This window comes from Malaclemys terrapin, chromosome 8, assembly GCF_027887155.1.
Source record: "Malaclemys terrapin pileata isolate rMalTer1 chromosome 8, rMalTer1.hap1, whole genome shotgun sequence".
NCBI lineage: Eukaryota > Metazoa > Chordata > Testudines > Emydidae > Malaclemys > Malaclemys terrapin.
The window spans coordinates 37,559,568-37,585,352 of NC_071512.1; the positions used below are offsets into that span (position 1 = coordinate 37,559,568).

The 25,785-nt window shown below is 42.5% G+C and overlaps 2 protein-coding genes across 5 annotated transcripts in view; both read left to right on the forward strand.

Annotated features, from left to right (window-relative positions):
• LOC128841801 (protocadherin alpha-C2-like) overlaps positions 1-25,785 on the forward strand; it is a 323,141-nt gene that overhangs the window by 28,320 nt on the left and 269,036 nt on the right. The window contains exon 1 of one of the 4 annotated variants that reach the window (XM_054037227.1): positions 2,833-5,290. The exons of the other annotated variants lie outside the window; for them this stretch is intronic. Within the exon in view, the coding sequence (XP_053893202.1) occupies positions 2,918-5,290 (2,373 nt within the window). The 5' untranslated portion in view covers positions 2,833-2,917. Of the gene's footprint in view, positions 1-2,832; positions 5,291-25,785 lie in introns of those variants that run through there. 4 annotated transcript variants of the gene reach the window in all.
• LOC128841497 (protocadherin alpha-8-like) lies at positions 15,259-20,181 on the forward strand. The gene is given in 2 exon segments (XM_054036541.1): positions 15,259-15,739; positions 18,251-20,181. Coding segments are annotated over 2 exon segments (2,412 nt in total).

Here is a 25,785-nt window from a genome sequence, read left to right on the forward strand (position 1 = left end):
CGAAATAAATTATCATAAATTGTTTTATAAGGATTAGGCATTAAACAATCTCATACTTTCTAAATAATCCTGTATTCTTCCCTTTTACTGACTGATTTCACATTTTACTTAACTATTCCAAATGATTAATCTTTTTAAAATAATTTAAGAGCGGTAATAATTTTATGAGGGGAGCAGAGCACATACAAGCACCACTGATCTTCATTTTCAGTATTTGATTTTGGTTTTGAGCATTCCTTTTGTCGCTCTCTTCTGGAATTTATTTGAACGTATCTGAGGTGTGTCTTGTCTAGAAAAACAAGAATCCGTAGCCAGGCAGAGGTTTTTTTTTCTGTCGTAGAACATAGACAGGGAAGATGGTGGCCTCTCTCCCTCCATGTGCGTGTGAGCAGCCCAGCAATAGAGTATGGGCTTTGGATGAAGAGCTCTGCTCTGCTTCTAAATTTGTCTCTAATTCACAGTTAGCTAATTTGCAGACATCTAGTTAAATAAAGGGCAAAGTCGAACCTACAGATGAGAGATTTGTGGAGTGATTTCGAATCACTGAGAAGAAGAAAGCTAATCTTCCAGAATCTACAGCCTCATTCCGTGCTTGTATTGTTACTGGCCTGGTAAGAGACAATATGTTGCTTTCCAAAATGAATGACATGAAGAAGACCCCTAGGAAACAACTGAGACTTATTGATGTTCTTGGTGGGTTAGAGTCTACTAATCTTTCTTCACTTTTTAGAAAATTAACCTGAATGATTACAGTTGTTTGATACTAGGGACTCCCGTCCAGTGCTCTTCACTAAAAGACTTTCTAAAGGTGGGGAAGAAACCCTCATCTAAATCTATGCCATGTGTCGTACTAATAACTTGAAGCTCTGTGTCATTTCATATCGTAGTTATTGTAGATGCTAGCGCACCGGTTGCTTTTCAAGCTAACTAAAGTAGGTGTTTACCTACATTACATGACAATTTTAGGTAAATTATGCAAAGACATTATTTAATCGAAGATTTGGGGAAAGCGGACAGAAAGGTGTTGTTTATACCCCGATCAGCTGTATACCGAAGTGGAAGACAATTTCTAAATGTTCAAGTCTGTGGAAGAGACAGAAGATATTGCTACAGCTGAAGAGGTGGAGAAGGGCCTCGACACCGATTAATTTTCACCTGAAGAGTCAGATATGAAATCGGAGTCTATGCAAATTAATATTTTAAATACAATCTGTAAAAAGAATTGATTGTATACGAGAACCTATACTGTGTTTTGCATTATTGTGCTTTCTTTATATGAATGCATCTACATAGAATGTTCTCAGAGGGGAGATCTTTATCTTCCATTGATTTCTTCAGAGATGTACTGGCATAAATTGACAGCAGAATGTCGCTCCAGCTAGGGAAATTACTTCTGACCATCCATTCTCCATGGCATTTATAATTAGATACAGTATTGTGCACTTGCCCTTCTAAAAGCGGTTGTGTATATTTGATAATGCAAACTGGTTGACGTGATAAATTTACATATTGCTATATCCCAACTGAGCAGGTGAGTGATCCTTATGTAGAATCTGAAAGACATTTTGGATCCCAGAAAATGAGTGTTGCTAAAAGAATGTAAATTCTTCTTCTTCTTCTTCTTCTCATCAGTCGCAGCAGCAAGAACAAAAATAATAATAAATAAACTATTTAGATGCCGGAAAATATTTTAAAAATATCAAGCATGTATTGGAAAAACACAAGAAGTTCTGCAAAACGAATTTCCTCACACCGGGTATTGATGCCAGTCAGAAATAAGAATTGTCATGATTCCCCCATGTATTTAAATAATAAAAATACAGGATAAATGTTGACTACTGAAGAAGAATTAGGAGATACTAATTCAATTACAACCCATTATTTTTTGCCTCTTCTGCTTATTCTCAAACGCCACACTTAAAATTATGATTCTTTATAGATGAGAAATTAGGGGGACATTTTCCGGTGTGGAGACAAGTGGCAAGAAAATAGATTTCAGCTGTGTGTGATCATAGAGATCTATGGATACTAAGAAATTGCACAGCGTCCAATAGTTAAATAGCTAAGTGCACTTCATCATATCAGCTTCTAAACCCGTCTCTGCAATCTCTTATTCACGTTACTTACTGATCCCAGTAACGCCACTCAGGCTTAGTAGATAAGAATCAGCTCCTAAGAATTAAAGTTACAGGACTGCGTACTCAGAGTCTAAGATCTTCAAGACAGAAATAGGAGTTCGGTATCTGTATAGTAGAATGTAAATGTGCAGCGTACATACATGATAAGGAAGATAAAATAATAACACAAAAACAGACAGGTTATAAGCTGATAAACCAAATTATATATTTCATAAACCCTTCAGTTGTTTTGAAGATCGCAGTTTTGTAAGGGGCTCATGTTCTGAAATCACAACAGAAAATAAACATTGAACATGATAAAGTCTCATACAATGAAAAGAGGCGTTATCGGCACACGGGGGCTACTAATGTTACCACTGAATATATAATGAAAACAATGTATTTCAATATACCCTAAGTTATCACAAATTAAAATACGCATATTTCTATAAAATTAAAAAACGTATTGTAAAAAAATTCTGGAAAAGGGACAAGAATAAGAACAATAAGAAGAAAAAATACAAGCATATAAAATAAAAATAATCATAACAATTATGTTGCATTTCTACATTTAAACACATGGTGTCGCTGTAGACCAAAAAAAGGCCTTCGGTGAGAAAGTCAATAGGAAGCCCCTCCCTGGTTTGTATTGTGAATCACGTCAATATCAAAGGGCGGATCAAACCGGACGCAGGGGGATTAGACTGAGCATTTTGCAAAGATAAGGCTTAAAATATATTTTAAAATTATTTGCATTCGCCACGTCTTAGCCGGTGAATTTTGAAAGGAGTGTTTCTGCTATGGCAGTTTTCCGGCGAGACGCCCTGGTAACCAGGCAGCTGCTGCGGTTGGTTCTGTTACACACGGCCTGGGAGGTGGGCAGCGGCCAGGTCCGTTATTCCGTGCCGGAGGAATCCAAACACGGCACCTTTGTGGGCCGCCTGGCCCAGGACCTGGGGCTGGAGGTGGCGGAGCTGGTGCCTCGGATGTTCCGGATGGTCTCCAACGGCAGGAGAGACTATTTCGAGGTAAATTTGCAGAACGGCGTTTTGTTTGTTAATTCGCGAGTAGACAGGGAAGAGCTGTGCGGCCAGAGCCCCCTGTGCGCCATTGACCTGGAGGTGATAGTGGACAAACCCCTGAGGATATTTCACGTAGAAGTCGAGATACAGGATATAAACGACAATGCTCCTGTTTTCTCAATAAATGAATTAAATCTGTTCATATCAGAATCGAGACTGCCGGGTTCGCGTTTCCCACTAGAGGGCGCTTCTGACGCAGATATTGGTTCAAACTCTCTGCTAACCTATAAACTCAGCCCAAGTGAACATTTCACTCTAGATGTACAAAAGAAAAACGACAAAAGCAAATCTGCTGAGCTAGTGTTAAGGAAGGCTCTTGATAGAGAGGAAATCCCTCTTCATAATTTATTACTCACTGCTACTGATGGGGGCAAACCGGAGCTGACGGGCACAGTTCAGCTAGTGATCACTGTGCTGGATGTGAATGATAACGCGCCTGTCTTTGGTCAATCCGTGTATGAGGTCAGTTTAACGGAAAATACAACTGTTGGGGAGTTAGTCATCAAACTCAACGCCACCGATTTGGATGAGGGGATTAATAAGGATATTGCGTATTCCTTTAATACTCTTATTGTTCCCGAAGTAAAAGACATGTTCAGTATAGATTCTCATACCGGAGAAATTAGAATAAAAGGAGAATTGGATTTTGAAGGTACTAAATTGTATGAAATTCAAGTCCAAGCTACAGATGAAGGTCACGCTCCAATGATCGGACATTGCAAAATTTTGATAGACGTTATAGACGTGAACGATAACGCCCCTGAGCTGGCCGTGACTTCCCTTTCTCTGCCGGTGCCGGAGGACGCTCCCCCGGGGACAGTGGTGGCTCTTATTAGCGTCTCTGACCGGGACTCGGGAGACAACGGCAAAGTCACCTGCTCCATCCCCCCGAACCTGCCCTTTCGGCTCGTCTCCACCTTTAAGAATTATCACTCGCTGGTGCTGGCGGAGGCCGTGGATCGGGAGCGAGTGTCTGAATATAAGATCCTGGTGACAGCCAGAGACGAAGGGGCCCCGTCTCTCTCGGCCAGCAGCAGCATTTTGGTGCCGATCGCGGATGTGAACGATAACGCCCCTGCTTTCCCTCAGCCCGTTTACACGGTGTTTGTGAAGGAAAACAACTCGCCCGGGGCCCATCTCTTCACCGTGTCGGCCTCGGACCCGGACCTGAGGGAAAACGCCTTTGTGAGCTACTCGGTGGTGGAGCGGAGTGTGGGAGAGCAGCCCCTGTCCAGCTACATCTCGGTGCACTCGGAGAGCGGGCACATCTATGCCCTGCAGCCCTTTGACTACGAGGAGCTGCAAGTGCTGCAGTTCCAGGTGAGCGCGAGGGACGCCGGGTTCCCGTCGTTGTGCGGGAACGTGACTGTGCAGCTCTTTGTCCTGGATGAAAATGACAACGCGCCCGCAGTGTCCCCGGCTGGCTCCGGCCGCGGCTCGCCAGGGCCCGAGCTGGTTCCGCTGTCGGCCGGCGCAGGGCACGTGGTGGGCAAGATCCGAGCGGTGGATGCGGATTCCGGCTACAACGCGTGGCTTCGCTACGAAGTGCAGGAGCCCAGGGCTGCGGGGCCTTTCCGGGTGGGTGTGTACAGCGGGGAGATCAGCACCACGCGGGCCTTGGAGGAGGCGGACGGCCCCAGCCAGAGACTCGTGATCCTGGTGAAGGATCATGGGGAACCGGCGCTGTCAGCCACAGCCACTGTCAGCCTGTCCCTGGGGGAGAGTCCCCAGGCTGTGAAATGGGACTCGAGGCAAAGGGGCGGGATCGAAGGGCCCTTGGTTGACATGAACGTGTCTTTAATGATCGCCATTTGCTCGGTGTCCGGGCTGTTTGTGCTGGTGATTGTCGTGTACGTTGGCCTGAGATGCCACCCGGGTCCGGAAGTGATGTGCGGGCCTGGGAAAGCCACCGTGGTGTGCTCGAGCGAAGTGGGGAGTTGGTCCTATTCCAAGCGCCAGAGCCGGAACTTGTGTGTAGCGGAAGGCACTGCCAAGAATGATCTCATGGTTTTCAGCCCCAACTTTCCTAACTCTGCCCCGAACGGGGAGAAAGAGAAACAGCAGGAGCTTACACCGAATTCAAGTGGACAGGTGAGTTCCAATAGGGGTTTTTAGGGCTTTTAGTATTATTTGTGTTAGTTAGGAAATGCTAAAATAATGAGTAATTGTTGACAAGAATAAATAATATTCTTGATTCATATATGGTTAATGGGTATATTGTATTGATGCCTAATCTAAAACTATATTCATCTTTTGGTGGAAGTTGTTGAACTTTTAGGAGTGGAGAGGTTTGTGATCATCATGGAAGTGACCTTTCTTTCTTTCTTTCTTTCTTTCTTTCTTTCTTTCTTTCTTTCTTTCTTTCTTTCTTTCTTTCTTTCTTTCTAACCATCAGTTCAGACCAGTCAGGTTGTGAGTTTCACCAGAATGCAAGCTGAACTGCTGTGTCCCCTTAGCTCTCCAGCTTGTGATGCCTTTTATACTAGTTTACTGACAGAACAGCAACCCTTCTAGACGCTGCTCTCTCACAGCCACTGGAATGTAAAGTCACTGAGAGCTGAATACATGAATGCTCTCCCAGCCATCCATGAGTCTATACAGGGTCACACCCGCAGATCCCTCAGTCCCAGCCTTATCCCTCAGAAATGTGTGTCTTGTACTGTTAAGTAGCCCACTGGACCATACCAGCTCACAATTAGTCCGTCATTGCGACAGTGGGTTATGAATATGCACCAATCCTGCTGACCCTGGTAAAGATTCCTCAAACAGTTCAATCAAACATAGTGGTTTAGATAAAACAGTAAAACAAGTTTATTAACTAGAGAAATATAGATTTTAAGTGATTTACAAATGCTAAGGCATAAAAGTCAGAGTTGGTTACAAAAGAAATAAAAAGATAAACATGGAAGCTACTTTCTAAACTTTACCAAATCCAATACGTTTAAAAGCAAACAGGTTTCTCTCATCCAAAAGCTTTCAGCAGTCTGTACTGGCTGGAAAACCTCCAGGTCAGGACCACTCCCCACAGTTCAATGATACACCATTGTCTTTCAAGCGATTTTGCTGCCCTGAGTAGAGATGCGGGAGGAGAAGAGACGAGGAAGTCACTGTCTCTTATTTTATATCACCCTCCTCTCTTTGAGGATTACACCTTGCTGGGCTGTAGACAAAACAATCTGCTGTGTACCTGAGATTCGAAAAGTCTTTCAAGTGAATTGTAAATTTCTTTGTTTAGGGTCTCCCCTGCTGTGAATGGTTGCTTCAGCAGTTAATAGTTTTCTATCACCTGTGATCAGACCGTCGTTGTCTCTCAGGAGCTAGTCTGTGGGTGTTCCCCAGAATTACAACACATTTCAGTAACAAACATATCGTAAAATCTCCTAGCTCCATATATTGTGTTGATAGATACATTTTAATATGACAGTGATGTTCAGTAGATTATGAGTTTCCAAATGATATCTCACAGGCATACTTTGTACAGAATATATCACAAGCATATAAAATCGTGAATATGGGGTACAGCATATCACATGGGGTACAAGGTGTCACACAGGTATTGTTAGTTTTTAAAACACTTATTGTGATTTTCAGTATATATAATTTGAATTCAAGGTTACAGATTCATTGTGGTGCATTTTGTTTCCTAAATAAATCCATTCAATAAATAAATAAATCCATGAAATGTATTTAAAATACATTTATGTATATTTGTGCTATTGCAATTACAAAAGTGTATTACATATGTGGTTGTTTTCTGTAAGTAATCTTACCACTCTGGAACATGTAGGTTTTGATTTATATAGTATGTGGTGTAAGTTTTCTGCTCTGAAAGTCAATTTAAATATTCTTATATGGGGATATAATAATTTAAAAGTAATTGTGTTGTTACTCAAGCTAATTTATCACTTCTTCCTAATTTTCATAAAGCAAATTAAACTCGAAATCAAGAAACCATATTTTAAGTATTTTCTCTATAAATATTGTATTACATTGTATTTCGTTGCTAATTTGTCAATTCTAAAGTATTACAGCAAATTTTGTGAAATGAAAGAATAATTTGTTTACTTCACTGAAAATGTGTGCAATTACATTTTTAGTAAGGTTTAAATTGGCAGAAGTCCCGGTGGCACTCTTTTAAGCTCCGCCCACAAAATGTGCTCCACCCATGTGAGTCACCTGAATGAGATATTGCTCACAGCAGATCTTGAAAATAGTATGAATATTAATGTGTTTCGCTTTACTGGGCTCTTAAGCTTGACTCCTCCTGGGTGGGTCTTGAATATGGGTTTCATGGGGCTCCTTGGGTTTGGCTCCTTCTTGACTGGGGAAAAATAAATAAATGATGGTATCTCCCAAATGCCACTCATTTGAGGCAGCAAAATGAAACATTGTTCACAGTGAATTCTGTCTATCTGTAACCTTTCCTTTTCTTTTTTACATGACTGATGAAATAATTAACAATGTTGACATTTAAATAATCATTATTGGACATCTGAGGTAACCCTTTGCTGACATGAGTGGAGCAGTTCACGCTTCTCTGAACTGTTGCTCCACGTTCTCTGAAAACTCATCTCTTCATGGGTTGCACTTGGTTCACAATTTTTAGGTTTCATCTGGAGCTTTAACAGCTACATATTTTTAAAAATGTTTTTCATAAAATGTCTGAATTGAATGCTAAGAAATCTGCAATTCTCCCTTTAGATTCTTTAGATTGCCATTGGTAGAATAGAATTTTGCGCGTCTCTATCCTTTGGTAAAACACTGGGTAATGCAATGCTGCATTCCAGCCACGGGAGGGAGTCAGAGCCACGGTTTGTCTGAATTGCACCTACGTTTAGGATCCTGGTGTCAAGGCTGATGTCCCTCTCTGGCACTTTGAGTGCAGAAGGTGCGGGCCTGTAAGGATTCTAAAAATTAATACTAGACACTCCAGGCTGGTATTAAACTCCTTGGATGGATAGATGCTGCCACCACCCAAATGCAAAAAAACACTTTGAACCCAGGAAGCAGCGCTTGGGAATTCCTTCCTGTGGGGTATCCTCAAGGCCTTTCACCTCCTCATCCCCCAGGAAGAGCTGAGAAAGAAACCAAAGGAAATCATCTGTTGCCACCAGCTATTTAAATAACATGTGCACAAACCTCTTAGGATACAAAAACCCAATCCTGTCCTTAAAACGGTAAATTTTATTAAAAACAAAAAGAAAGAAAATACATCTGGAATGTAGTCTATTGCTAGATTTAAAAAGAGCAAATATAATAATTAAGCATCAAGAGTGGTTTTCTTGAGGTCCAGCTTAAAGGTTACAAGCAAAACAAAAGCATTTGGGGGTTAGCACAGAGGAGTCCACAAGCCAATAAGAATTAAAAGAAATAACCTTAATTGCATCTTCCTAGACATTCCCTGATTTACTTACATATCTGGGGTTTCAGATAAGCAATTCCTAGGTATGATTTGATTATTTTTGATACCTGGATTAGCTTCTTACAGCGTTGCTGCTATGTGTTTTCTCTCTCCAGAGAACAACAGACAGACAAAAGAGAAGTTTTTTCCCAATTTTAAAAAGTTCTAGCCCTCGCATTGGCTCTTTTGGTCAGGTGCCCACTCCCTTCCTTTTACCTATGGGATTTTTTAACCCTTTACAGGTAAAGCAAGTAGAGAACAGCTACTAACAGGGATTTTATAGCTAACTGTCTGGCTGGGTGTCCATAAAAGGAAACAACCTCACCCCCACCCCCGCTTCTTAAGGAAAAAGCACTGTATTTCAGTATTCTACAGTCTGTCATGTGGAAAATAATATATTCTTATATCCTATCTTGACGTCTGCAGAGCTAAATTCTGAGGCTTACTAAAATGTCGATGTCAAAGATTACAATGAGTTTGGAGGGTGTTTTCTGGTTTTGTTCATTGAGGTACTGGTGACATGTTCATACTTACAATATGTCACTGTGAAAGATCAAGTGCCAGATTGTAACATTGACCTTTCCTAGATAAGGAAAAGATGCACACGTTTGTTGCTGATGGGAGAACATGACGCGCATACATTAAATTTTTTTGTAATTCAATGTAATTTAGCTTCCAAAGTTTTGTACAAATATTTCAGTTATTGCGGCAACTTGGGAGTTGGCAGAGAGAGAGACTTTTGAAGCACATTTTTAATGTCATAAAAATTTCACAAAATATTTACAATTGTTAAAGTTTGGAGTTTTGAGAAACACTAATTGTCACTATGTTCTTTATCTCCAGTTTTTCTCCATAAAGGTCACATTCTCATGAGGTTTTACTCTATTCCTGTAGTGTCCTGGATACAGTGTATACAGCATTGACATAAAGAGCAGTAATTGATAATTTTAGCATAAGATATTCTTGACTAAAACTCTTCACTCTCTGGACTTTATGCATGAGAAAGTGGCTACGACCTTACAATTAATGAGAGAAATGGAAAGAAAGAGAACATTGAGGTGATGATCATGGAGAGTTTAATTACTTTGTCCATTATCTTTTAGAATGGTAAACAAAAGGTAAAATTGAATGACAGGCCAAACTGGGGATGGCTTTACTAACTAGAGTATTTTAAATTACATTAAATTGATTCAGGATATTTAATTTTGTTTCTTTTCACTACAGCATTTAGGAAAGCTAGGAAATAAACAAGCTCTTACTGTGAAAGAAATAAATGCTACACTATATGAAGAAGGCTGTCATACAGAAAGAAGTTAAAAAAAACGTCACTACAGATTCTTAAATTAAAATTCCACTATTTCCCCCTCAAAAACCCTGGACTAATAATGAAACCACCAACACCAATGCTCAATGGTTTGTGGAAGTTTATTTAACACATTCTATAGTGCAGGAAATAACATGAAGGCTGGTAGAAATAAACTCTGCTTTACACAATTTGTGTATAAATTAATTGAACTATAATAATTCCAGTTTCTAAATTTATGGCAAGGACAATGGGCATGGTTCAGCACAAAGCCAGTGAATGGATGGCTCTATCTTCACTGCACTGGGTTTCTGGGGCTATCACATTCTGTGAGAGGAAATAGTAGCTACACCTAAAAACTGTTAGGGGAGAGAAATGTGCAAAGCCGAAGCAAAGAGAGAATCAAGGCCTTTTGCACATGGGAATTCCGTCCAAATCCATCTTCAAATTCTTCTCCTTCATTCACATCTGACAGACATGAGGCTATATCAGTCAAAGAAAAGTCATTGGAAGAACCTCAGTCCATTGGTTAGAATCCTCACATAAGTATAGTCCATAGTCCAGAGGTTTGGGCAGGAAAGAGGAAAAATGGAGGGGTTTCCAGGGCCTTTTATAGCTTCTGCCATGTGGGGGGAACCACATTGTTCTCACTGTGGGAAAGTACAGTAACAAGATGGTGGTTGAAGTCACATGGACAAGTCCATGCATTTTGCCTAGTTATTGCAGGAAACCATTACCTATATTTCAGACAGCACATTTGCAGGACAGTCCATTCAGTGTAGATAGGCATCTCCCATGGTCCATTGTCAGTTAAGTATCAGGGGGTAGCCGTGTTAGTCTGTATCTACAAAAACAACAAAGAGTCTGGTGGCACCTTAAAGACTAACAGATTTATTTGGGCATAAGCTTTCGTGAGTAAAAACCTCACTTGCATCCGAAGAAGTGAGGTTTTTACTCACGAAAGCTTATGCCCAAATAAATCTGTTAGTCTTTAAGGTGCCACCAGACTCTTTGTTGTCATTGTCAGTTAAGTGTTTCTTGATGAGCCACTTCATTTGAATAGTCCCTCCAAGAGGTGCAGGCTAACCACCTTGTGAGCATTACCAAGGAGCAAACATTTTGAAATCCAATCCAGAGCAAATATTCATAACTTCAAATACAAAAATGATACATGCATACAGATAGCATAATCATAACCAGCAAATCATAACATTTTCATAGACATCTTACATGCCACATTTTGTACAAGATTTGTTGCAAATATATATCAGTGTTTGCAACAATTATCTATATGGTCATATTTTAATCAGATAACATCACAATTATATTCTGAAAATTTCAGTGATACTTTAACTAGGAACTGGATGACGAGAACAGATAATTTGAATGGAAGAGGAAAGGGGATTGAATATCTGGCAGATCTCAGCGAGGAAAAATACAAGATTTCTCACTTCCTTAGATGCTATTTCAGGGCTCGGAGAGATAATATTTTATTAAAGCTAATGTTAAAAAAATTATATAATACATAGGTTGGGAAAAGAGTGTCTGTACATCTGGGTATAGTGCTTACATTATCCACAAATGCAAAGTTTTTTTTTAAAGTCATATGATACATAGAGTACATAATCAGCAATAACCCAAATTTAGGTGAATAGATTTAACAATACAGCTTAGATATTAGAATCCGAATACTCGGGTACAGCACTCATGAAAAGTTGTACAGAGATTTGGTTGTGGAAAGCAAAATACATCAATGAGTGGAGATTGTCCCTGAGTAATTAAGAATTAGGATAGGTTGTCCATTTAGAGAAAAAAAAAACAGTCCATCAGGAAAGTATTTGAGTTACTTTCTGGACTGCACTTCTCATCGGCACTCCAGCTCATCCCTCCTGGTTTTGCTGATGTCCACTGATACGTTCTGTGTAGATGTTCCTTGATCACCTGATGGTGTCTGACACCATGAGTTGCCGCATCAGCTGAGCGTAGCGTTGACTGACTCCACATTCTCTCAGGACTCGCTCATTACCGGGGTCCCATGCACCCAGGGCTCCAATGATCAGTATGTGAGTTTGGACCTAGTAGTCCCTAGCTCTCAGGGTGTTGGCCAGAGAGGCATATTTCTCCAGCTTTTGAGCTTGGGCGTCGTGGAAAGCCAGAGTCCTGTTTTTGAAGGGCACTGTGATGTCCACCATGATGATCTTCTTCCGGTCCTCGTTGCTGATGACGATGTCTGGTCACAGTTGGCTGTCAGTTCTGGGGATGGTGGAGTTTACAGCAACCTTCCCCATGGATGGCTGGATGGCTCTGGTGAGGTGATTTTGGATGGTATTGTGTCACAGCTGCCAAGCTCTCGAATGGGGCTTGCAGCTACACTGGATGTGGGGTAAAGTCTCGTTGGCATAGCCGCACTTCTTGCATCGCTTGTCCCAATTCCCATGGCGGACAGCTCCACTCAGTGGGACGCAGTTGAGCCAGGCCTGGTGGATGAACCTCCAGTCGGCAAATTAGGTGAAGCTGCCTCCAGGGAGGAAGTGGTTGCTGGCTTGCCACTTGCATGTCACTTCAAAGGCCTTGCCCTGGTCTGGCTTCCGTTTCAGGTTTTCCACATATTGGCAGTGAATGGCATCATTCAGGGTCCTCTCCAGCATGGTTCTGTCTCTTGGAGTGATGATGTGCACTCCATATTCTTCACCTGTGGCACCAGGGTTCCCAGCTTCTGGCGTTCTTCACATCATGTCCAGTGGCAGCCAATAAACTTCTCCAGTTATTGCGCAGCATTGCGGGCATGAGTCCAAAGCAAAGCAAAGCAAAGTCGCCTCCCCTTCCAAATTTGCCTTCCAGTGAGTCGCTTAGGTAGGTGGCTACATCTTGGTTGGAGGGGGTCCTGGCAATTTGCTTCTTGATGGCATCCTGCAGAGCACTCTCCACGATGTTCCTCACTGTGCCGTCCGGGCATGTCAGAAGGTGGAAGGTATTATCTTGGCAAGAAGGTACCAATCAACTTGAAAAGCGAATAAGACCACAAATCTCAGAAGAATCAGGATTCAGAGAGATAAGGAAATCCCAGAGCCACCAATAATTCATGGAAGAATTCTTATGGGAGAATAAATATTAAAGGGATACTTGATTGGCGATCCTGTGCTGGAAAGAACTATCTATCTTATATACCTAGAAGTGTAAGGACTTCTGAGAAACACTTGCAGTTGTCAATGGTTCCAAAAATTGCAAAGAGCCATTGCAGGCCATAGCCAGGAGGAGTACAAGTGACCCGAAGTATGATGTGAAAGGATGACTTTAATCTTTCCATGACGTAGGTCTTCAGCACAAACAGAATGAGACTCGTTGGGAAGCGTCTTGGAAAAGGAGACAAAGCAGCTACTGTTTCTGGGAAACCAGAGTCGTGCAGGAATTAGAGAAACACTGTATGGGATTAAATATTGGTAACGCACAGTAGGAGGAGGTGGGAGGATTTGACGACATGGGAACTGTATATATTAAATCCATATATTGAATCAGGCTGGTAAACTATTCCGGGCTGATTCAGACTATGCTGCCAAACCCGCAGTTAGGGACAGGATGACATTCAACAGCGATATACATTGCCCATGCTACGTGGGCTGGAGATAGACTGGGGGGAGGGGGGTTGTGTGCACTCTGTTCATACTCTCCAAACAGTCCCAGAGTAGTTGGGTGTTTTGGTAACCAAATAAACAATGAAATAGTTAACAAGGTTTACATTTGAATCAGCATAATCTGACATCTATCTGTGCGTTTACTTGGCACTACGCATCTGAATTAACATTACATTGAGACGAATGAGGGTAGTTCGTAGATATCTTAAGATCAAGAGCTGACCACTATGCGCAAACCCCAAGTAATAAGTTGACTTTATGCAAAAGATTTAATATTTTTTTTTTGGGGGGGGGGAATTATAATAGTCCCTCAACCCAGTAGCTTTGTAGGAGTATCTGTATCGTTACTCCACTGCCACGGCTACAGCCCGTGGACTTTGTTAGCTAGTGGAACCCCTGTGTGCCTCCGACAGGTGAGTTTAGATGTGTGATTCTAAGCAGATGCTCTGGTCACGTAATAGTAATAATAATAGAAAGAAGAAGAAAAGGTGGAGCCTAGGAGTTCCAAATGAGTTGGGGCTCCATTGAGCTGGGCCATTGTGCAAACACATAAAAGACAATTCCAGCTTCCAAGAGTTTATCATTCAAATAGACAAGACAGTCAATGCGTGGGAAGGGAAACTGGTACAGAAAGGCGAAGTGATTTGCCCAAAATCACATAGCAAGTCAGAGATAGATCCAGGAATAGAATCCAGGTCTCCTAACTCCCAATCCAGTGCTCTGTCCATTGGACTCCTCTACAGGACCCACTACGACACCAAATTCTTTTTTTGGAATCCAACTGTGTACTTTGCGTCCCACCCCATGTAAGCGAACTAGTAGAGGACAACTGTTCTCCGATTTCTATGGATTTTGGATTGAAATGATTAGCTTCTTTTTTTTGTAGATTTCTATACATTTAAATTAGCCTTTGTAATTTTGCACTCTTAGTATGGCCATAGGTGAACACTGAAGTCCGATTCCTTGGTGTTACAAAAGACAATACATCGAGGAAGACAGAAAAATATGATCATAAACACTCTGCTCCACGTAATAAATCACAACGTTGTCACTAACCTAAAGTAAATAAAAGTCGAGTCCTATTTCCTTAAATTTAAATCGAAAATAAAAACATACACCTATTAGTATCTAAAATTGAAAAAAAGGAAGGAAGGAAATTTAATGAATGTTCAGATGTCGCTCATTTAACTGTGGATATTTTTAAAAATTTTGCCATCTTCAAAGAAAATACTTTTTTGGAAGAAATTTGATAAAGGTCGGTGCAGGAGTAGTGCAGTAGGAAAATATTTTACCCCCCGCCCCATTTAGCATTTACACGTTTTAGTCACAGGATGTCGCTGTTGACTTCATAAAAAAAGGAAAAACAGAGCTCCACTTTGCTTTGTATCCAGTCTCTCACAGCCTGAGATCTGCTGAATAATGCCGGAGTCAAATGGAATTTATTTCATGATTTAAAACATACGTGTGAAAGTTTTCAAGAGATTTTCTTAATTTATGAACAGCAGAAGGAAGATATATTAAAAAAAAAAAAAACGGAAAATTTCGGACTGTGCCTCTTCGGACTGTGCTGTTATTTGCAGCAAACAACAAATTCGGCAGGATTGCCTGACACCGGATTAAATTTGCACAAAGACACGGCAGGATATTTAAGAATATTTATTTTCTGTTAAAGACCTAGGAATTTTATCTCTCAAACAGTCACTGACACCGCCCCGCGTCCGCAATGGCTCTTCTCCGGCGAGACGCCCTGGTAACCAGGCAGCTGCTGCGGTTGGGTCTGTTACACACGGCCTGGGAGGTGGAGAGCGGCCAGGTCCGTTATTCCGTGCCGAAGGACTCCAAACACGGCACCTTTGTGGGCCGACTGGCCCAGGACCTGGGGTTGGAGGTGGCGGAACTGGTGCCTCGGATGTTCCGGATGGTCTCCAAAGACAGGAGAGATTATTTTGAGGTAAATTTGCAGAACGGCGTTTTGTTTGTTAATTCGCGAGTAGACAGGGAAGAGCTGTGCGGCCAGAGCCCCCTGTGCGCCATTGACCTGGAGGTGATAGTGGACAAACCCCTAAGGATATTTCACATGGAAGTGGAGATACAGGATATAAATGAAAATGCTCCTGTTTTCTTGGTACAAGCGCAAAATCTAGTTATCTCAGAATCGAGACTGTCGGGTTCGCGATTCCCACTAGAGGGCGCGTCTGACGCAGATATTCATAGATTCATAGATTCTAGGACTGGAAGGGACCTCGAGAGGTCATCGAGTCCAGTCCCCTGCCCGCATGGCAGGACCAAATACTGTCTAGACCATCCCTGATAGACTTTTATCTAACCTACTCTTAAATATCTCCAGAGATGGAGATTCCACAACCTCCCTAGGCAATTTATTCCAGTGTTTAACCACCCTGACAGTTAGGAACTTTTTCCTAAAGTCAAACCTAGACCTCCCTTGCTGCAGTTTAAACCCATTGCTTCTTGTTCTATCCTTAGAGGCTAAGATGAACAGGTTTTCTCCCTCCTCCTTATGACACCCTTTTAAATACCTGAAAACTGCTATCATGTCCCCTCTCAGTCTTCTCTTTTCCAAACTAAACAATCCCAATTCTTTCAGCCTTTCTTCATAGGTCATGTTCTCAAGACCTTTAATCATTCTTGTTGCTCTTCTCTGGACCCTTTCCAATTTCTCCACATCTTTTTTAAAATGCGGTGCCCAGAACTGGACACAATACTCCAGCTGAGGCCTAACCAGAGCAGAATAGAGCGGAAGAATGACTTCTCGTGTCTTGCTCACAACACACCTGTTAATACATCCCAGAATCATGTTTGCTTTTTTTGCAACAGCATCACACTGTTGACTCATATTTAGCTTGTGGTCCACTATAACCCCTAGATCCCTTTCTGCCGTACTCCTTCCTAGACAGTCTCTTCCCATTCTGTATGTGTGAAACTGATTTTTCCTTCCTAAGTGGAGCACTTTGCATTTGTCTTTGTTAAACTTCATCCTGTTTAACTCAGACCATTTCTCCAATTTGTCCAGATCATTTTGAATTATGACCCTGTCCTCCAAAGCAGTTGCAATCCCTCCCAGTTTGGTATCATCCGCAAACTTAATAAGCGTACTTTCTATGCCAATATCTAAGTTGTTGATGAAGATATTGAACAGAGCTGGTCCCAAAACAGACCCCTGTGGTACCCCACTCGTTATGCCTTTACAGCAGGATTGGGAACTATTAATAACAACTCTCTGAGTACGGTTATTCAGCCAGTTATGCACCCACCTTATAGTAATCCCCTCTAAATTGTATTTGCCTAGTTTATCAGTAAGAATATCATGCGAGACTATATCAAATGCCTTACTAAAGTCTAGGTATACCACATCCACAGCTTCACCCTTATCCACAAGGCTCATTATCCTATCAAAGAAAGCTATCAGTTTGGTTTGACATGATTTGTTCTTCACAAATCCATGCTGGCTGTTCCCTAGCACCTTACCACCTTCCAAGTGTTTGCAGATGATTTCCTTAATTAATTGCTCCATTATCTTCCCTGGCACAGAAGTTAAACTAACTGATCTGTAGTTTCCTGGGTTGTTTTTATTTCCCTTTTTATAGATGGGCACTATATCTGCCCTCTTCCAGTCTTCTGGAATCTCTCCCGTCTCCCATGATTTTCCAAAGATAATAGCTAGAGGCTCAGATACCTCCTCTATTAGCTCCTTGAGTATTCTAGGATGCATTTCATCAGGCCCTGGTGATTTGCAGGCATCTAACTTTTCTAAGTGATTTTTAACTTGTTCTTTTTTTATTTTATCTGCTAAACCTACCCCCTTCCCATTAGCATTCACTAGGTTAGGCATTCCTTCAGACTTCTCGGTGAAGACCGAAACAAAGAAGTCATTAAGCATCTCTGCCATTTCCAAGTTTCCTGTTACTGTTTCTCCCTCTTCACTAATCAGTGGGCCTACCCTGTCTTTGGTCTTCCTCTTGCTTCTAATGTATTGATAAAAAGTCTTCTTGTTTCCCTTTATTCCTGTAGCTAGTTTGAGCTCATTTTGTGCCTTTGCCTTTCTAATCTTGCCCCTGCATTCCTGTGTTGTTTGCCTATATTCATCCTTTGTAATCTGTCCTAGTTTCCATTTTTTATTGGAGTCCTTTTTATTTTTTAGATCATGCAAGATCTCGTGGTTAAGCCAAGGTGGTCTTTTACCACATTTTCTATCTTTCCTAACCAGCGGAATAGCTTGCTTTTGAGCCCTTAATAGTGTCCCTTTGAAAAACTGCCAACTCTCCTCAGTTGTTTTTCCCCTCAGTCGTGATTCCCATGGGACCTTACCTATCAGCTCTCTGAGCTTACCAAAATCTGCCTTCCTGAAATCCCTTGTCTCTATTTTGCTGTTCTCCCTTTTACCCTTCCTTAGAATTGCAAACTCTATGATTTCATGATCACTTTCACCCAAGCTGCCTTCTACTTTCAAATTCTCAATGAGTTCCTCCCTATTTGTTAAAATCAAGTCTAGAACAGCTTCCCCCCTAGTAGCTTTTTCAACCTTCTGAAATAAAAAGTTGTCTGCAATGCAGTCCAAGAATTTGTTGGATAGTCTGTGCCCCGCTGTGTTATTTTGCCAACATATATCCGGATAGTTGAAGTCCCCCATCACCACCAAATCTTGAGCTTTGGATGATTTTGTTAGTTGCTTAAAAAAAGCCTCATCCACCTCTTCCATATTGGTACAAACTCTCTGCTAACCTATAAACTCTGCCTAAATAATTATTTAACTTTAGATGTGCAAGTAAAAAATTACCACAGTACATTGGCGGAACTTGTGCTTAAGAAATCTCTGGACAGAGAGGAAATTCCTGAGCATCGTTTATTGTTCACCTCCACTGACGGGGGCAAACCGGGGCTCACAGGCGCAGTTCAGCTGGTGATCACTGTGCTGGATGCGAATGATAACGCGCCTGTATTTAACCAATCTGTTTATGAGGTGAGTTCGTTAGAAAATGCAGGTCATGGAACTTTAGTCATTACACTTAATGCGACGGACTTGGACGAAGGAATTAATAAAGACATTTCATACTCCTTTAGTGATCTCCCATTCAGTGTGAGAAAATTATTCAGCATTGATGTTTATACTAGTGAGATCCGACTTAAAGGAGAAGTCGATTATGAAGTCAAAACCCTGTATGAAATTCGAGCGGAAGCCAGAGATAAAAGCCCGTTTCCTTTGGCTGGACATTGCAATGTTTTGGTGGACATTTTGGATATTAACGATAATGCCCCTGAGTTAACAATAACGTCTCATTCTCTGCCGGTTCCAGAGGACGCTCCCCCGGGGACAGTGGTGGCTCTTATTAGCGTCTCTGACCGGGACTCGGGAGACAACGGCAAAGTCACCTGCTCCATCCCCCCGAACCTGCCCTTTCGGCTCGTCTCCACCTTTAAGAATTATCACTCGCTGGTGCTGGCGGAGGCCGTGGATCGGGAGCGAGTGTCTGAATATAAGAGCCTGGTGACAGCCAGAGACGAAGGGGCCCCGTCTCTCTCGGTCAGCAGCAGCATTTTGGTGCCGATCGCGGATGTGAACGATAACGCCCCCGCTTTCGCTCAGCCCGTTTACACGGTGTTCGTGAAGGAAAACAACCCGCCCGGGGCCCATCTCTTCACCGTGTCGGCCTGGGACCCGGACCTGAGGGAAAACGCCTTTGTGAGCTACTCGGTGGTGGCGCGAAGTGTGGTAGAGCAGCCCCTGTCCAGCTACATCTCGGTGCACTCGGAGAGCGGGCACATCTATGCCCTGCAGCCCTTTGACTACGAGGAGCTGCAAGTGCTGCAGTTCCAGGTGAGCGCGAGGGACGCCGGGTTCCCGTCGTTGTGCGGGAACGTGACTGTGCAGCTCTTTGTCCTGGATGAAAATGACAACGCGCCCGCAGTGTCCCCGGCTGGCTCCGGCCGCGGTTCGCCAGGGCCCGAGCTGGTTCCGCTGTCGGCCGGCGCAGGGCACGTGGTGGGCAAGATCCGAGCGGTGGATGCGGATTCCGGTTACAACGCGTGGCTTCGCTACGAAGTGCAGGAGCCCAGGGCTGCGGGGCCTTTCCGGGTGGGTGTGTACAGCGGGGAGATCAGCACCACGCGGGCCTTGGAGGAGGCGGACGGCCCCAGCCAGAGACTCGTGATCCTGGTGAAGGACCATGGGGAACCGGCGCTGTAAGCGACAGCCACTGTCAGCCTGTCCCTGGTGGAGAGTCCCCAGGCTGTGAAATGGGACTCGAGGCAAAGGGGCGGGATCGAAGGGCCCTTGGTTGACATGAACGTGTCTTTAATGATCGCCATTTGCTCGGTGTCCGGGCTGTTTGTGCTGGTGATTGTCGTGTACGTTGGCCTGAGATGCCACCCGGGTCCGGAAGTGATGTGCGAGCCTGGGAAAGCCACCGTGGTGTGCTCGAGCGAAGTGGGGAGTTGGTCCTATTCCCAGCGCCAGAGCCGGAACTTGAGTGTAGGGGAAGGCACCGCCAAGAATGACCTCATGGTTTTCAGCCCCAAGTCCTTGGGGAATGTGGGCATAGAGAAACCTCAACAGGAACTGACACTGAAGTCTTCTGCGGCGGTGAGTCATATGACTGAATCCTTATTTAGAAATGTTTTTATGTTGTAGGTCTTCATGTGTTCTTAGGCATGTTGTCTTTGAAATTAATGATAAAGCAACTTTCTTTAAAAACTGGATGTTTCTTATAGCAACTGTAGTTGGAAAAAGTTTTTTGAGAGAATTAATCGTTATCAATAACTTCTATATTTCTACTTACGTGTAGGTACTTTGGTAGTCATAGACAGGAATGTGGGCTTTAATATTCAGAATTAATTGTAATACAAGTATTTGGATGTTTATATCATTATTTCTATTTATGTCATATTTATACGAAAGAAAATTAAAAAAAATGGGGAAGTCTTGTGAATGTTAATTAGAGAAATATAAAATTCCTTGCAGATTCAGTTTAGGGTGAGTATGTTTATATTGTTTAGTATTTATATTATTGCTATTATTAGTGCCTATATTTTACAAATGGAAAATATTTTTATTAGCAGGTATCAATAAACGTGCAAGTTTTGTCCTACGATTTCACAACACATGAAGCAGAACTCTGTCTTTTTGATGCATTGCTATGTCTCAGCGTTAGCAATAATAAGAAACACATATTTGATCCCCAAACTCTGGTGTTTTATTCTTATGGTAGAAAGGGTTGTAACTGAAGGAGAATTAATCACGTTCTTCATTTTTGTCAAATATTTTATCTATATTTTAAAAATAAGTTTATTACATTATTTTCTGAAAGCCTTCAAAGTAAGGATTTAAATGTCCCCAATAGTAAAGTTTAATCACCCTGTAAATAATGAATTTCACTGCAGTGTGGATGGATTACTTCACTATTGTGTCATTATTTATGCCCTTGTATAAAATGTAACACACGCATACACACAGGATTGCAGAGATATACAGTTCACTTATTTCTCTCTCTCTCTCTCTCTCTCTAATCTAAATCAGTGGTTTCCAAACTGTTTAGGCTGCCTTCCCCTTTCCAAATAATGCAGTCTACCGCATATCCTCATCGGAGATAGGCAGACACAACACATGTGGGTCAGGTGCCCCGAGATTTCTGCCTTCCATTTAGCAACAGCTTCTAGAAGTTTTGAAACTGTGGAGCATGCCCAAAGGGGGGCACAGAGGAATGTTCGGAGGGGCAAGTGGTGACACCAGGCTGCTGGTACCAACCCCACATGGCAGAGCTTGGGGAGGGAATGCCACCTTCACCCCGACTCACCTTAAGGGGCCACACAGCCTGTCTGAGTGTTTGGGGGGAGGGGTGCAACCAAAAACTAAGTCAAAGGGGGGGGGGCTCAGTTTTTGATCTGAGTTCCCCCTTTGAGTTTAAATTTTTGGTTGTGCCCCCCCAACCTAGGCGGGCTGGGTGGCCCGCTGAGGAGAGTCAGGGTGTGGAGATGGTTTGGGGCTGGCGTCAGCCACCTGGCATTGCTGCTTGCCCCCTGAATGTTCCTACTCCTTAAGGGAGTGTCCCCCCACATTTTGAAAACCTCTGTACTAAATAAAATGCATTGTCCTCCATTACAGAATTTTTCTTGCATACCTCCTGACGAGTGCTTGTGTACCCTTAGGGGTATCCTTACCCCAGTTCGAAAACGACTGCTGTAAACTGTGGTATACTGCTACCTATCACCATAGTACTGAACAACTTCCACATAAAATCAGTGGTAATAATGAAATCCCTAGTGGACTTCATGAAGGTTCTAGCCCTTCTTCCGTTTTAGGGTCATAACTCCGATTAAGGTAGCCATTTTTTCTTGTCGATTTTATTATTTTCCTCCTTTTTTGTTTAGTTGTCCCGGGTGAGGAAGTGTCAGTACTGTGAGGTCATTCTTATGGTGGAAAAGCTTTTTAAAAAAGGAAGGTTTTGCAGTGTTTTCTAAAGATGGTCAGGTTCTGGATTTGCCTCCTCCCGTCTGGAAATTTGTTCTATAGTCCGATTCCCCTCAGCCGAGAATGCTTTGACCCCAACTGTGAGGTGCTTTGTCTTTCTTGGGCTTTGTGATCTGAATTGCCAGTGTCAGGTGGTTCAGAGGGAATGAATAGAATAGGGCAATTTTGAGTGATCCATCCCCTGTTATGTCATTTTGCCCCAGCTTCTGGCAGCTGGAGGTTCAGAGCATGGGGTTGCATCCCTGACCATCGTGGATAATAGTCATTGATGACCCTATCTTCCATGAATTTATCTAATTCTTTTTTGAACCAGTTATACTTTTGACCTTCACAATTGTGATGCTGGTATACCAGGTGACAGCTTATGCCAAGGTCCCGAAGTCTCAGCTGAACACTGACAAATACATAGCTGGGATCAGTCTGGCTCACCTGTGTGTTAGTATTGTAAAATCAGGAGTTAGAATTATAAGAATATATTTAGAGTTTAGATTTTACTGAATGCTCATGAGTTGCTGGATATATTAAGCTCTCTTATAATATGTGCATCCCATATTGTAAGGTCATCATAGAATCATAGAGTTAGAAGTGACTAGAAAGGTCATCTAGTCTATCCCCCTGCCAAGATGCAGGATTTGTTGTGTCTCAACCATCCAAGACAGATGACTATCCAGCCTCCATCTGAAAACCTCCAGTGAAGAAGCTTCCAGATCTTCCTGAGGTAGTCTGTTCCATTGTCCTACTGTTCTTACAGTTAGGAAGTTTTTCCTGAGATTTAATCTACATCTGCTATGCTGTAGTTTTAACACATTGCCTCTTGAACCCATTGCCTCAGAGAAACTGGGAAGGATCCAGACACAAGTGACAAAGATGGTCAAAGGGATGGAATATGAATCATATGGGCAAAGGCTGAAGGAACTGGGTATGTTTAGTTTGGAAAAGAGGAAATTAAGAGGAGATATGATAGTGGTCTTCAGATACCTGTAAGGCTGCCATAAAAAAAGATGGAGAAAAGTTGTTCCCTTTTGGCACAGAGGGCAAGATAAGAGGTAATATTTGAGCGGTTGTATTGTGAGCCTCTGTGACTATGTAAATCACCAGACAGAAGAGAGACATTAATTGGTGTGATCTGCAACAGAAAGAGTTATATCTTTCCCTACAGGAAAGGACCATTGACACTAGACAACCTATTGTGGGATGTTAAAGAGGACAAAAGACTTTGTTGTACTGGTTCCCCCTCCCACCATGAAGCTGAATCATGCAGGTGGAGTCCTCCCATCAGCTGAGTTTGCAGCTCAGGATGCAAGACAGGAGGGGGTAAAACCCCAAACAAAAGGAACTAGGTATCTCTATTCTGCTTGGACTCTAGAAAGCAAGTTTTCTAGATATAAGCAACAGATCTCCAGCTGCTTAGCCTGGGTTCGCCCTAAAGGACATATAGAACTTGCTTATTATAGATGCTTCTATTAGCTTTTGAAATTTAAGATTGTAACCCATTTATGTAATTATGTTTTCCTGCTTTAACCTTGTAAGTAACTCTCTAGTTTCCCTTTCCTATTTAATAAATCTTTATATAGTTTATTATAGGATTGGCTACAAGTGTTGTCTTTAGTGTGAGATCTGCGGTGCAATTGACTTGGTGTTTGATTGGTTCTTTAGGACTGGGAGTAACCTGAATATTTTTGTGATTGTTGGTGTAAGGGACCACCTATTAAAAATGTGTGCTCACCAGGGTGGTGAGATAGATTGGAGTACCCAAAGGACTATCTGTGATTCCATGTTAAGACTGTTGCAGTGCCTGAGGAGTTCACATTAAATAATTGGTTGGTGAAATCTAAGTATAGAATTCACAACCAATTTGGGGTTTGCACCCTGCTTCCTAACAGTCTGCCCGGAGGTTGGTGCTCACACTCTTGAGTCAGTGCAGAAAGCATTATAATAACATCCTATGGCAATGAGTTCCACAGATTGATTATGCATTGTGTGAAGTATTTCCCTTTGTTTGTTTCAAATTTGCTGCCTATTAATTTCATCGGGTGACCGCTACTTCTTGTGTTATGTGAAGAGGTAAGTAACACTTCCCTATTCACTTTTTCCACACCATTCATGATGTTATAAACCTTTGTCATATCCCCCCTTAGTCATCTCTTTTCCAAACTGAACAGTCCCAGTCTTAATCTCTCTGCCTATGGAAACTGTTTTACACCCTTAATCATTTTTATTGCCCTTCTCTGCAACTTTTCCAGTTATAATATATCTTTTTTTGAGATGGGGTGACCAGAACTTCACACAGTATTCAAACTGTGGGCATACCATGGATTTATAAAATGGCATTATGCTATTTACTGTCTTATTATCTATCCCTTTCCTAATGGTTCCTAACATTCTGTTAGATTTTTTTGACTGCTGCTGCATATTGAGCTGATGTTTTCAGAGAGAACTCCAAGATCTCTTTCTTGAGTGGTAACAGCTAATCTAGTGTATGAATACATGTAGTTGGGACTATTTTTCCCAATGTGCATTACTTTGCATTTATCAACACTGAATTTCATCTGCCATTTTGTTACCCAGTCACCCAGTTTAATGAGAACCCTTTCTAACTCTTCGCAGTCAGCTTTGGATTTAACTATCTTGAGTAATTTTACATCATACGAATTTTGCCACCTCACTGTTCACCTCCTTTTAAAAACCATTTATGAATATGTTGAACATCAGAGGTCCCGGTAAAGATCGTCTCCCTGCTCCCACTATTTATTTGTGAAAACTGACCATTTATTCCTATCCTTGTTTCCTATCTTTTAATCAGCTACTGATCCATGAGAGTGCCTTCCCTCTTATCCAATGTCTGCTTATTTTGCTTAAGAGCCTTTGGTGAGGCACCTTGTCAAAGACTTTCTGAAAATCCAAGTACACTATATCTACTGGGTCACTCTTGTCCTCTTGCTTGTTGACACCATCAGATAATTCTAATAGCTTGGTGAACCATGGTTTCCCTTTACAAAAGCCATGTTGACTCTTCCCCAACATATCATGTCCATAGTGCTTAAGAAATGATGGGCTCAAGCAATTAGGTGCTGGGGCTCGAGCAATTTTTTTACTTTCATAACAGATAAAGCAAGCCAAGAGGTGACGGGGCTATGAACTGCCAACCTTAGAGGTGCTGGGGCTCAGCCCTGGCAAGCCTGAGCACAAATTAAGCACTGCATGTTCTGCTATGTGCGTGACAACTTTGTTTTTAATATACTTTCAGCCAATTTGCCTGGTAAAGATGGTATTCCAGCAGAACTGTACAAAGTAGAAGGCCCAAAGGCTATTGAGGTGTTTCACAACATCTTGAGTAGCATTTGGGAAGATGAAGACATGCCACAAGACTTCAAAGATGCTATTATCATAGGCACTGACTTGGTGGGTGCTCCGAGTCTGGAGCACCCATGGAAAAAAAATAGTGGGTGCTCAGCACCTCCCCCTTCCCCCGAGTGCCTCCCACCCGCTAGTGGCCCTGCCTATCAGCTCCTCCCCCTCCCTCCCAGCACCTCCCACCTGCCAGCGATCAGCTGTTCAGTGGAAGTTCAGGAGGCACTGGGGGCAGGGCAGGAGCAGGAAGAGGTGGGGCAGGGGTCGAGCCTGGGGGGTAGGGGTGGAGTGGGGGTGGGAAGAGGCGAGGCGGAGGATTGGGGGAAGGGGTGGAGTGGGGGCAGGGTCTGTGGCACAATGGGTGTCGAGCATCCCCCAGAAACTGAGGAAGTCAGAGCATATGGCTATTATTGTATC